Below are 13,578 nucleotides of genomic sequence, written 5' to 3'. Positions count from 1 at the left end.
ATTTGTTCAGAGTGTGGGACTTGCCCAACGTCACCCAATGGGTTTCTATGACTGAGTGGGGATTCAAATGTTGGTCTCCGGAATCATAGTCCGATCTCAAAACACTGCACCATTCTGGCTCTTATTGCTATCAGAAATTCATAGACACAGATTTATAAATATGTTGTTTCCACAGCTGATTGCTACCTTTTGGAGGTAATAGTATATTAGGAAAGGAATAATGTGTTCATAAAAAAGAATTATTCTTAGCCAAATTTTTGAGTAATCTATTCTTCTCTGCAACTACTATTTGTGGAAGGATTGCTTCCACCAATGTGGCATACTTGTTTGAGCTTTGGAGAACAGGGGTTGAATCCTTGCTTGGCCATAACACCCCACTGGGTAACCTTAGGCAAGTAATGCACTATTACCCTCGGAAAAGTTGATGACAGGTTCACTTTAGGGTTGCCATAAGTCAGAAACAACTTCAAGACGAACAACAACAAACTGCTGTCAGTAAGTGCAATCTCTCTCCAAATTATAGCATTACTGAATTTCTAATACTTTAATTTGGAGAGAGATCAGACCTACTGACAACAATCTCCAGATTACAGTATTTACTGAACTACTAAAGAAAACATCTACAGTTTCCTAAATTGTACTTTGAGAGTTAAGTCCTCCAAAACATATTACGCAAAACAAGTCACATAAAAAAAATTCTTATGGCAAAATGGATGCACTGCACACTTCTTGCTAATCATAAAGCTTCAGAACTTGTTCCAGGTTTATTAAGAGTATATCAGTCTGCATCCAGTAATGAATACCTTCAAAACAAACCAACCGGCCATATTTCTTATCACATGAAAGCTATTTCAAAACATAATCCAAAATATATTGTTAAACTAGAAATCTTGTGCTCCCTTCCCTTGCTGAAGTACTCACAGCATTATGCAATAAATAGGCAGTATCTTCCATATCCAGCACCATTTTTAGACAGTGCAGCTTGATATTAATCTCAAGGAGCCCAGAGAGAAAATAAGGATCAGATTTGACTTGGACTCGGTGGTAAGCCTGGTTATATAGCCAAGCTGTTGCGCTGCCTAAGCCCGCAAACTCCCATGATGCCCCAAAAAACTCACACAAACCAGTTCAGAAGGACGTCATTCTTAAATAGGATTTAAGACAGGTTTGACCGCAAGACTGTATATGCCATGCAGCTCAGACATTGACCATTTCGGGGGGAGGAAAGGAAGGAAAGAGGCCATGCTGGAGGTTACTGTCTGGAAAAATGCCCTTACATACAGCATCACAGTCATGCTAGATACAGTACCTCAATGGGTGCCCAGATTAGTAGATTGAGATTAGCCTTGTTACCTGGCAGCAGTAACACACTAGATTATTTGGGACACAAATGAAAAGACTGTTCCCCTGCAGTAGCTCCTGATTTGTCAATGTCACCCAGTTTTATGAAAGCCTTGGGTGAGGCAGTAGGGCTGATTTAATCCTCCTAAAATGACTGAACATGCAGTTCAACCCATAGGCTGTTTGAATTCATTCAACAGTAGTCCTGAACCACTTGAAACACCATCTACCCTACCACAATTATTTGGGTCAATTTCCCTATGGTGTTTCACTTCTGCTCCTAAATGCCAGTTATTCGAATGTATATTTAGTTTTCTGAGCTGTAAGCAGTTTGATTTAGCCCTTGTTGAAACAAAGGTGAAAGCAAAATAACCATCTATAGAAATTAACTGGTGTCCATTCCATCTTAAACAACTTTTCAAACCAGGATTAGAAAAGCAGTGAGCACCTGAAATTTAATACATTCAATTTTTGTGAATTTTATAAAATTCAGTAAGGTTTTTCCCTTCCCAGATTTGGAAATTTTACCGATGTATGGCTGTGTACTTTCCAAAACAAAGATAATATCAAGGGGGCATGCATTATATAGCAACGCATGGGCTCACCTGCCACCAGGAGCACCTTTTAGTTTAGTATGGGCAAGGTGCAATGTCTGGACCCATGTATACCCCCAGACACTCTATGTATGTCCAAATAGTTTTGGGAATTGGAAAAATAACTGCTAAAATTAAAGTAAATAAATAAGTCACACCTTCATACCTGCTAGAGGCCATGAAGGAGTCTGACCTATTTTTAGGATGAAGAGTATTTCTCCCAAACTTGAAATGCCTTCTAATTATCTCCTGGTTTGTACAGGTTTTTCTTCTGCCCGAAAATAAGACAGGTGGCCCTCAAACATTGCAAATAATTGTCTGTGTTGCCTTGATAGGACAATAATCTGATACAAAGCAGAATTAAAAACCAAAAGTTGGTAGGTTGGGGACATGAAGTTCAGTATGTGTGTGTGCATGCAGCCCCTGAGCTTGATTTAGCTGTCTACACCTATCCTAGGTGAGAAACTATATTGCAGGTTGGCTCAATCTTTACATTACAGGTAGCACTATCATACTGCAACAATGCTTTCTTATCTCTAAGTTTTTAGAGGGTTCACTGCACTGCTTTCATTATTTGTTGTGTGTCTTCATGCTATTTCCAACATAAGGTGACATCACTGGGTTTTCTTTACAAGATTTGTTCAGAAGTGGATCAGAAAGTCTGAGAATATGACATGCCCCAGGTCACCTAATTGATTTCTGTGGTTGACTAAGAATTTGAACCCTGGCCTTCTTCAAGTCACCTGCTGACTTATGCTGATCCCCATGAATATCATGGGGTTGTCTTAGACCAGGAATAGACAGATGTGGTTTTGCCAGCTCCTTCTTCTGAAATATAGTTTACAGCACCTGGTACTCATTGGTGGTCTCCCATCCAGGAGCTGACTCAGCTTTGCTTCTGAGATCAGGCACGATCTGGTGCCTTATGGTATTTAGTCCCCAAAAGCCATAGCCAGTTAGTGCACTAAATGTATTTTTGAAGGCACACATCCTTCCTTCATACACTGTGATTACTACAGTGGACATCTATAATGTCAGCTGTTGTGAAATAATGGTGTGTTCATGAATACTATTTTTTTTTTGGTTTCGGTTTTGAACCACAGCTGTAGATTTGAAATGCTATGACACTGAAGGGATGATGGAAGACATTTGTATGCAAATGCATGAGCTTACCCAAAAAGAAATATGAGGCAACACAAAGCATATAGCCAAATAAAGACAGGCTCTGAAGTGGCAATGCGCCCAAGCTTCCTATCTCAACTGACCCAGAGATCAGTGGGGTGTGAGTTCAGAAAGACTCTCTCTTAGAAAGATGCAGCACACTGAAAACAGATGGCAGTGCATCCTAATCAACATCAGTGTTATAGTAAGAGGCTCTTTACTGACCGATTTGTATTAAAACACTATCTTGGAAAAAAAATCCAAGGTACACTAATCCGATCGAAGGCTAAAAACAGCCGTGCCATCTGCTCATGCATCTCTCCCCTGTTAAAAGGCAGATTCCTGCTCAGTAGGTTCAACGACGGCACATGATTGGTAAAATAAACATATCCAAGGGATGCCATCACAGTTCTGACTACAGAAGCAAGTTTGATTGACATATGACTTTCTCAAATAAGATTCCTGTATGGCATTCTCAAATGAACAATGTTATTAACAGCAGGAGTTTATAAACAGTTAAGGAAATTTAGAGGGTGCCGGATTTTAATTTGGCAAGAGCTTGATAGATATTAAGTAATCTTGTCCAACCTGCCACTATATTGAATGTGCTGAATCTATGTAAGCCCTTTCTGCTATTAGGAAACCGATATCGTGAAATCAGTAGAGACATAAAAATCCACTACATGATTGCGGCCAGTATGGTTCATAGGAAGCTTCGTCAATTGCATGCTAGAGAAAGAGCTTCCATATCATCCTAAATCAACTCAAGCAGAATACTTTTCAAATCATTCAGATCTTCAGCTTTGGGGATAATTTGTACTTAATTTCTGATCACAGAGTAAATCCATCTTATGTATACGTGGGAGAAAACAAGCCATACTGTAAAGCGGAATCTAACCTGGGTGAGACGCATTAAGACACCTCAATTGGATTATTGTAATTTTACATGGGTCTTCCTTTGAACAATTTTTATAGACTTAGAATCACAGAACTGGAGGAGACTACAAGGGCTAACCAGTACAACTCTTTGTCAGACAGGAATACACAATGAAACCACTTCGAACATATGGCCAACCAACCTCTACTTTAAAATACTACATTAGAAGTCACCATGAGGATTAAAGTAGTACCAAACTGTTTTAACTGTACAGCTACAGACACACTCTAGGTATCAAGAAAATGACTGGAAAAGGCTCCTTTCTTTGCCAGTTATTTTTTTGCGTTGGTTGTCATGTGAAAGTAATTCTTTGATATGAAAGGTTATCACAATCATTTACATCTATAGCCAAGGCACAGGTTGACCACCTCAGGAACAAGATGGGCAACAAAAGCCAGATTTGGGCAGATAAATGTATGTTACACGCCAAAAAAAACTTTGTATGAGCACACAAAGTCTCCAAGCTACTCTATCTGGAAATGTTAATGTTCTTATGGACTCAGAGAACAGCACACAAACAGACATTGGGTGCTCATTTGTGTATGTTATTTTTCTACCTGATAAGAAACCTCTGGAACACTGTGTCATTTTGCCTCCAAGTTATTTTTTTCTTAAGTCATCAACCTCTTCCTCCTCCCCCAGGTAAACTTAAGTCCAGGTGTTTCAATAGACAAGTAAACCCTTCTCTTGTCCATATATGACCGAGACCTTGTAGTAAACCAACACACTGCATCAGTAAGAAATCTACATAACATATAGTTGTGTGGTACAAGTAGCAGACTTTTAAAATATGGAAATACAATGGATTTCCTTGACATCATGACAATTAAACATCTCAAATCCATCACAGGCATGGGGCAAATGTGGCCCTAACCTCCCCTCCATTTTGGGAGGAATTATCTCAAACATGTCAAGATGCAGGTTGACATCCCTAATCCAAAATGCTTGGAACCAAAAGTGTTTGGGATTTAAGATTTTATCAGATTTTGATATACCTGTATTTGAATATATGTATATAATAAGGTATCTTGGATATGGGACCCATTTCTAATGATTTGGGGCATGAAACAAAGTTTGTGTCAAATAAAATAGACACTTTGTTGTATATTAGAACCATGTTTCCTAGAAGCTTTAGAAAATGTAGGTCTCTTTTAAGACAAGTTATCAATTGTCTGAGGGGATTGTTTTAGCACATAAATATAATATGATTTGTTTCTAATGCCTGGACACCACCAAATTCACCAGAAGGAGGGTTCATGGGAGGGTACATACAAAGCATGTATGATACCTACTACTGTTTCATACATTTCTGGAGATCAGTACTTCATGGTAAGAGAAAAATAATACAATGGGACACAAAACAAACTAGCATATTTCTAGCATATTTTATGTTCACTCTACTGCAACTGTATTCACCTTATGATTTTTTACAAATATTTATGAAATATACTTATATAAAATTCTGCAAAACACAGTACTAATGGTTTAAAATCTGCAATATGATTGCAAGTGTCTGTATTTAACTAGTCTGGAGTTTGTTTGACCAAGCTAAAAACACACTTACCTGCACATTGCCATCAGGCAGGAGATGTGTGATTGCCTAGAAAAGATATACAACAGTTACAAAAGATTAGGGAAATGGAACTAGAAGGTTTTATGTCACATCTGACATGAAAGCCCTGTGAATCAAAACCATTGTAGATCAAAAATGCACTATGCAGAATTATTTTTTGTGAAATCTGTACACCAAGATTTTCAATTGGATCTAGGCCTACAATGCAATCTTATGCATGGCTACAGAAATTATGTCCCACTAAGCTTAATGTGACATGCCAAAGTAAGATTGTATAGGACTGCAGCTTTACATCATCCCCTACCAATGCAGTCAATGCAGTCCTATCAGATCAATGGATTTTACAGAAGTACTGATTTAAGATGTGCAAATACAGCACTTTTGCAGGGCCTTGGAGCACAGAACGCACAGAACCCTATTGAAAGTAAGAAAACCATATTTTTAAAAAATTAGGGCAGATTCACATAAAAAATGATGGTCCTCCAGTGCAATAAAACATTAAACTGTTGTCCCCCCTGGGCAATATCCTTGCAGATGGCCAATTCTCTCACACCAGAAGTGACTTGCAGTTTCTCAAGTCGCTCCTGACACACACACAAGCATAGTAATTTAAGCTTACCTCCTCTTTGTCCACTAATGGTTTCACCTCAGTAATGTGAGAGTCAGGGCCTTCCCCTGACATTTTCAGTAGCTGGTACCTTTAAAAAAAGAGGAAAGGGGATCAGCTTGATTGCATCCAATATTTACTATGAACATAACGAAGGTTCTACAACATTAAGGTAATGAAATGGAGAAATTTCTTAACTTTGAGGAACATACAACTACATAAACCATACTATGATAAGATAAAACATGTGGTGCAGACTAGATAATGAAAAGATCAGGAACAAGAGCCAGGTGTCTTCAATAACACTATACAACTAAACATTACATGGAAAAGAATGACCCCAATTTCAGCATTCCTTGATAGGAATGCTTAACTTCCAAAACAGATGTGCTCCTGTCATCCTTGCAATTTCAGTATTTTTTAAATTTGACTGAGTTCACATCCACTGATTAGATGCTACTACCTGAATTAAGGATATGTTAAAAAGAGCAATTCATCCTACAAAAACAGAAGAAAATTCCCAATTTGCCAGTGTACATTAATTGATTAGGATTCATGACAGTTTAAATATGAAAGGTGCTTTCTACTTGATATAGGTCTAAACTGAAACACATCACATGCTATTTTTTAAAAGCTGCCTCCTATCTAGAAAAGCCATTGGCAACACAATACATTTTATGACACCTTAATTGATGCTTCTGTTTCCTACTGTTCAGGTTATTCATTTCATGTCTTTGAAAAATGTTCAGAAACTTTAGATGGTCCAAAGTGCAGTAGCCAGATAGTTGATGAGGACCAGTTTTAGGGAACATACCATACAAAGTGTTACGAACCATCAATTTTTTACACGGATTGAATACAGGCACTCTAAGACTATTTTCTTCAATACAAGCCTTCTTGGGCTGCAAGATCCCCAGGTATGGCCTGAGATATATTCCATCAAAAAGAGCTATTAATAATGGGCTATATTGTTTGTATTTTTAAATGGCTGTTATAAGTGGTTAATTTGTTCAGAAGGGGTTGCCTTAATCTATGAACAGCAACAGTTATTTGCCACTATCTGCATTTTCTGTATTTTGTTCCCTTCTGTCCCCATAGTTTATGATCTCTCTTGATTCATGTTCATCTACAACTTCAATTCAGGACAAAATTTCAGGCATAAAATAAGACTAAAAAATAAAATAAAAAAGACTACTGTCAATAAATTATGATACCACAATGAATCTCTTCACCTTTAAGGTGTCATGACACTTCTTATCAATGTAACAAAGATGTTTCAGCAAAGTTCATTTCAACCATGCCTCTTTAGACAGGTGGAGCAAAACAGAATTCGGAAAGTATCAGATCCCATCTGATCTTTGAAGGTAAATAAAGTCAGCCCTGGAAAGTTTTGGATGGAAGATCAACAACAAATACATTGTGCTATAGAATGTATTTTGGAGAAAGAAACTTACAAAATAATCTCTGATCATTCTTTGCCTAACAAAACCCCTGAAGTCAATATGAATGTTCTCTGAGCAACTTTTGCATGGCTATGACAAATGAGCATGCCATTAAGAATCCTTCAAAATAGCAAAAAAACATAAATAATGTTTGCATAGGCATATCTCCTGGCCAACAAATCAGGATTTCTGTCACATAGACACACAAAACTACAGTTCTCACAAGTACAGACTCATAGATTGAGATACCCAGACGACAAACCAACCTAATGGAACATCTTCAACCTACTTCAAGCAAACAAAGTATGAGAACACTGCTGCCTATTAGGTTTCTGGTAGTCCACTGAAAGGAACATAACACAATCTTTCTTTCAAGTAAATATTATACAAATAATGAAGGAAACTGTAGGAGGGGAAGCTAAAGAAAGAGGTCTTGGTGTTTTCCAGCAGTAGGCAGTTCACATATAACACATAATGAAGTTTACACATTGTGGTTTTCAATCAGATGCACAATCCTAGCTGTCATTTAAACCGAAAAGCAATCCTCCAGCAATATTGGTTAAGAATTGAAGCATTAAGTGCTGAAACAAGGTCTTTATGATGAAGATTTTTATATTGCTCTTGGATTTATATGTCTGTTTCAGAATCGGAGATTTCTACAATGTTAACCTCTCAAAATTATGAATGTTAAACATACTGAACAAAAAAAAGATAGAGTATCAATTGAGAAAGTTGTGTCAGGACCTGATAGCTGGATTGATGTGATTTTCTCGGGCTGTTTAGCCATGTTCTAGCAGCATTCTCTCATAATATTTCATCTGCATCTGTGGCTGGCATCTTCCGATGAAGGTGAAACATCAGGAGAGAATACTGCTGGAACATGGTCATACAGCCCAAACAACCCAGTGCTTCCAGCCATGAAAGCCTTCAATAACACCTGATAGCTGTTCTGGAAAAACAGAGGTATGAAACTCAAGTGACTGCCTACCAACCATTTGCCTCTAGAGGGAGATAAGACCATATGGACAAACCATGCTTGAGTTCTGGATCCTTCTCATAAACCAAGGAATGACTTTCCAAAGGGCATCTTCCTGAATTATAAGTCTAAGTTATGTGAATACTTGTGTGAATTCATTTAAGAGCAAACATAGGAAAAGGGGCCGGGCTATGGCGCAGCTGTTGAGCAGCTGCCTTAAATCACTCTGACCATGAGGTCATGAGTTCGAGGCCAGCCCGTGGCGGGGTGAGCACCCGTCAATTAAAAATAAAAAATAGCCCCTGCTCGTTGCTGACCTAGCAACCCGAAAGATAGTTGCATCTATCAAGTAGGAGATAAGGTACCACTAATAAAAGTGGGGAGGCAAGAATAACTAATTTACGACCTGGAATGAGGAAGTGCCGTCAGTGTGGATGATGAAGCAGCTGCTCCCCCTTGTGGCCAGAATCGAACATCCCCTCAGAAGAACGTTAACTTGCCTCTGCGTGTGTCTCTCAGTCTCTGTTTAATGTGTTTATGGGCATTGAATGTTTGCCCTATGTGTGTTATAATGTGATCCGCCCTGAGTCCCCTTCGGGGTGAGAAGGGCGGAATATAAATACTGTAAATAAATAAAATAATAAATAAATAAGTACAAACAGTTATAACTCATAGAGAGATTGATAACACTAGTAACATGATTTTTGTCCCTGGGTTATAAATATAATTTCCTAAATGGTTCTATCATAAAAACATAGAAAAAAATTATTAAACTGCAAAAACTTTGTTTTTATGGGACATTCTTCAGCACATTTTGTTATAGTTTTTCAATATTAAATAGGGTCTCAACTAATTTAACATAGTTTATGGCAGCCACAAAAACGAGGTTTCTGGAGTATAACTACTACTTTCAAAGTAAGTACTGCACAATTAAACAGGAAATAACACTTTCAAACCAGGAAGATTTTTTCAAATTTTGTTACATAGTATAATCTAACGGCATTTTATAAAAGAAAGAAAGAAAATCAGAAACAATGGAGCAAATAAGCTACTTGAACACTGGGGTCTAAAAGGTAAGGAGGCACAGGCCTGTTGCCTTAGATCAGTCCTGCACAACCTGCTTGTCCAATGGCCTGGAATTCTGGGAGTTGGAGTCCAAAACAGCTGGAGGGTGACATGTTGCACAGACCTGCCTTAGATAAAGGACATGTTTGTGTTCCAGCCTTCTAGTACAGAATGGTCTGGTGGGTTTACTTCAGCCTTGCCAAAACAATGTATTTTCTTTACTATCTTGGAGTAAAATGTTTGGCAAGGGGTCTTGGGGCTGCCACAACCACTCCCAGACACTGCCCCATAGGAGGACCAACTCTAAGGCTGTTACTGGGGGCAATTATGGGGGCTGTCTCAATGGAAACATACCCAATTCTGTAAAGTCTATTCTAATTACGTTCTCAGGGGTTTCCGAGAGGAGTCCTTCTCTGTCCTGCCTGGAGAGGTTTGGGATTTCACATAGAAATTTTCTACCTTTAGTCTACTCCCTATCAAGCATGCATCTTTATTCTGGGGTCCCTCCATTTCTGGTCTAAGACCCAGACAGAGAGGCAGAATGGTGGGTGCTTGCAGATTAATGGTGTGGGAGCTGCTTGCACGTTGTGAGCCCTCAGCTGACTTTCCAACACAAAGGAGAGGAGGCAGCAGGACACAGATGTCAAGAGAGCCAAAGGCCCTAACACTGATCAGCACCCAAAGTAAAAAAAACAGTAGATATTAAGTTGCTTCATACAACTTCCCACAATCCATTCTAAACAGGATATATAGCATGAGTCATGACTAACACCCTGCATGCATGAAAACTATAAGAACTCCCAACAAGACTGACATGAAAAATTCAACAAGTAGCTTCCTTGAGTAAAGTGATGAGAAAATTTTAAAGCTTTACAGAAGAACAGTGCAACTTTACTAAGGTGCTATTTCTTAATTGATTGGAGGGCATGAAGTTGAGAGGTCTAGCTCTGACACAGGGCCCTTGCCTGTTAATATGGGTCCACATGTACAAATCACAAGATTATCTTGCCACTTCTAATAAACATCATTATGAGATGCTTTAACAACCCCATATATAAATCACTGGACACCAGGTTGGAAAGAATATGTCCTTCTAGGTGTTTTGGCATAGCCAATGGTAAGCCAGTATAGGTGTTTTAGTCCAAAATGAACTGGAGAGACACAATTAACTGGGGAGCCTTGTTTTACCAGATATTTTTTTTTATCACAATGTTGGAACCAGTATAGTGGTATTAGTACTGGGCAATTCTGTAGACCAGGGGTCAACTCAACCATCAGTCATGAAAACCAACTGGGTAACCTTGGGTAATTCCCTCAGCACCAGAGGAAGGCAGTGTCAAACCTCTCCTGACCACCACTGCCCGAGGAAATCCTTAATAGGTTCACCCTAGCATCACCATAACTTGGAAATGATTTAAATGGATGAAAAAACAACAACAAACTGCAGTGTTTGCTTGGCTTAACTGCATATCCATAACACTGGTCTTTCTGTTTACATACATATGCACACACCACATACAGGGAGAACACTACTCCTGTGTTCAAAGGGTCAAAATACAAAACCTATTTTATCTCCATAGTTGTTCATGCTGACAAGCATTCAGCTGAGTGTGAAACAAGGCTCCCTCCTGCTGGCTTCCCCGCTTTACACAAACTGGGAGGTCACAAGGTCTTGTCACAGAAAAGCTTGCTGACGTAGTCCTAGCAGGCTCCCATCAACTTCAGTCTCATTAATTCCAATTCCTGCCAATTTAGGTAAGGATTAAAGCTCAACACTGTCATACTTGTTAGGAATAATGGGCTCTAATTATGTCGCAAATTCTTTTCAAATGAACCAAACACACTTGGCCAAACTGGAAAGCAAAAATACAAAGAGTTGGGTCCCAACTACATAGGCATTCATTGTGACTACACCACTCTGTCACAAGTTCTTTGGTTCTGGAGGCATCCCTGCACTAAGATAATTCCACAAAAGATGTAGAGCCCAAAGTGTTGATTTCCAAATGGATAGATCTTCCTTCCCTTCCTCCCTTCTCTATGCAGCAGGAGAACTAGAAGTGGAGGTAGCCATACTTGTGTATAGTCGTGGCACTATTTTCTACTAGCTCCAATATAGGCTCAACATTCCTTATCCAGAATTCCAAAAACTCCAGAATCCAGAATTACCCACATGGATAACTAAGAAAATGATACTATTGCTTTCTGAGAATTCCATGCTCACAAATGTTGTTTCATGAACAAATTTATTAAAGATAATGTATAAAAGTACATTTAGGTTATAAGGTATATATGAAACATAAATGAATATTGTGTTAGGCCCACCAAGGAATAACTGCCACTCTGGGACCAGAGTGAGGAACGGGAGGGCCAGGAAGACATCCTACCATCCTGTCTCCAGTTCCATCAGTTGGCAGCCCCTCCCACTAAGGAATAACTGACACTCTGGGACCAGAGTGAAGAACGGGGGGGGGGGGGGGAGAGAAAGACATCCTGAGAGCCAGGAAAATGGTTCCATCTTGTCTCCTGTGCCATAGCAACATGCTATGCTAATTTTACACACACACACACACACACACACACACACACACACACACAGTATTTTTTATTAAATAATCTTTATTTAAATTTTAATACACATAAAATCCTTTGGGGGGGGAGATTAAGGGGAGGGGAGGTAGGGTAATAGGGATAGGTGAGGCAGGGTTTCAGGTTGGGGGTAAGGGGTTGATACTTCCAGGACGATCCCGTTGGTCATTTTCAGTTGTTTTTTTTTGTTCTGTCCTAGTTCTTTGTATCATTCCACATTCTTTTCTCATGAATTAGTATCTATTTTCTCTATCTTCTAAGTCTTTGACAGGAGAGAGGATAACTTAGGTTTCCCTAAGTCTCTTAAACTTTTCTTTTTCTTTTAGTTGATTTTTTTAGATTCTATGTAATTTTCTAATTGCCTCCAATCAGTTTCTTTTCTCGGTCTTCCTTGCTGTTTGGCTAATAGAAATGTCAGCCTATCCATATTTTTTATTTCTAGTATTTTCACCATCCATTCTTCCACCGTGGGTATCTTATCTTGCTTCCAATATCTTGCATACACAATCCTGGCCACTGTTGTTAAAAATGTCAAGATCTTCTCTTCATTTGATCTTGGGGGTAATTTAGAAATATTCAGAAGATAAACTTCTGGTAGTTTCTGGAATTTGACGCCTAGTATTTGTTGGGAGTTTTCGTGAATTTTGTTCCAATATTCTTTTGCCCTGTTGCTGTTCCACCACATGTGGTAGAAGGACCCTTCCTCCTCTCCACATTTCCAGCATTTTGTATTCGCTGTTTTATTTATTTTTCCTAATTTCTTGGGCGTAAAGTGCCATCTGTACACCATCTTCATCCAGTTTTCTTTCAAATTATATGAGTATGTGTATTTTAATTTCCTGTTCCAACATGCTTCCCACTCTTCTAGAAGGATTGGTCTTCCCACACATCTGGCCCATTTAGACATACTATTTTTGATTAATTCTGTTTCGGTATTCCATTCCAATAATACTTTATATATTTTTGTGATGGTTTTCCTTTCTGAAGATAGTATCTTGTCCCATAGATTGTCCTTATCCATAAACTCCAATGCATTGTCTATCTTGAAATGCTCTCTTAATTGACACACACAGTATTATATACACAATAATTTATAAATATATAATATATTGTATATACCTATAATATTGATAATAATATAATGTAATACAATATTATACTAATAATATAATATAATAATATTAATTATATACTATATATTAAATATGATATTACTAATAATATTACCATATAATGATATAGTACAATATACTAATTTAATGCTTATATTGTGCTATACTAATAATATATTGTTTCT

The 13,578-nt window shown here is 38.3% G+C and overlaps 1 protein-coding gene across 3 annotated transcripts in view; it reads right to left on the bottom strand.

The window, feature by feature from the left end:
• Positions 1-13,578, bottom strand: part of ndrg1 (N-myc downstream regulated 1) — an 88,894-nt gene that overhangs the window by 19,918 nt on the left and 55,398 nt on the right. For all 3 annotated transcript variants that reach the window (XM_062980014.1, XM_062980015.1, XM_008108184.3), the window contains exons 2-3: positions 6,225-6,303; positions 5,597-5,632 (exon numbers count right to left, since the gene is read on the bottom strand). In XM_062980014.1, coding sequence (XP_062836084.1) covers positions 5,597-5,632; positions 6,225-6,303 — 115 coding nt within the window. The remainder of the gene's footprint in view (positions 1-5,596; positions 5,633-6,224; positions 6,304-13,578) is intronic.

The sequence above is a fragment of the Anolis carolinensis genome, chromosome 4 (assembly GCF_035594765.1).
Source record: "Anolis carolinensis isolate JA03-04 chromosome 4, rAnoCar3.1.pri, whole genome shotgun sequence".
NCBI classification, from domain to species: domain Eukaryota; kingdom Metazoa; phylum Chordata; class Lepidosauria; order Squamata; family Dactyloidae; genus Anolis; species Anolis carolinensis.
This window is presented reverse-complemented; position numbering and strand designations above follow the sequence as displayed.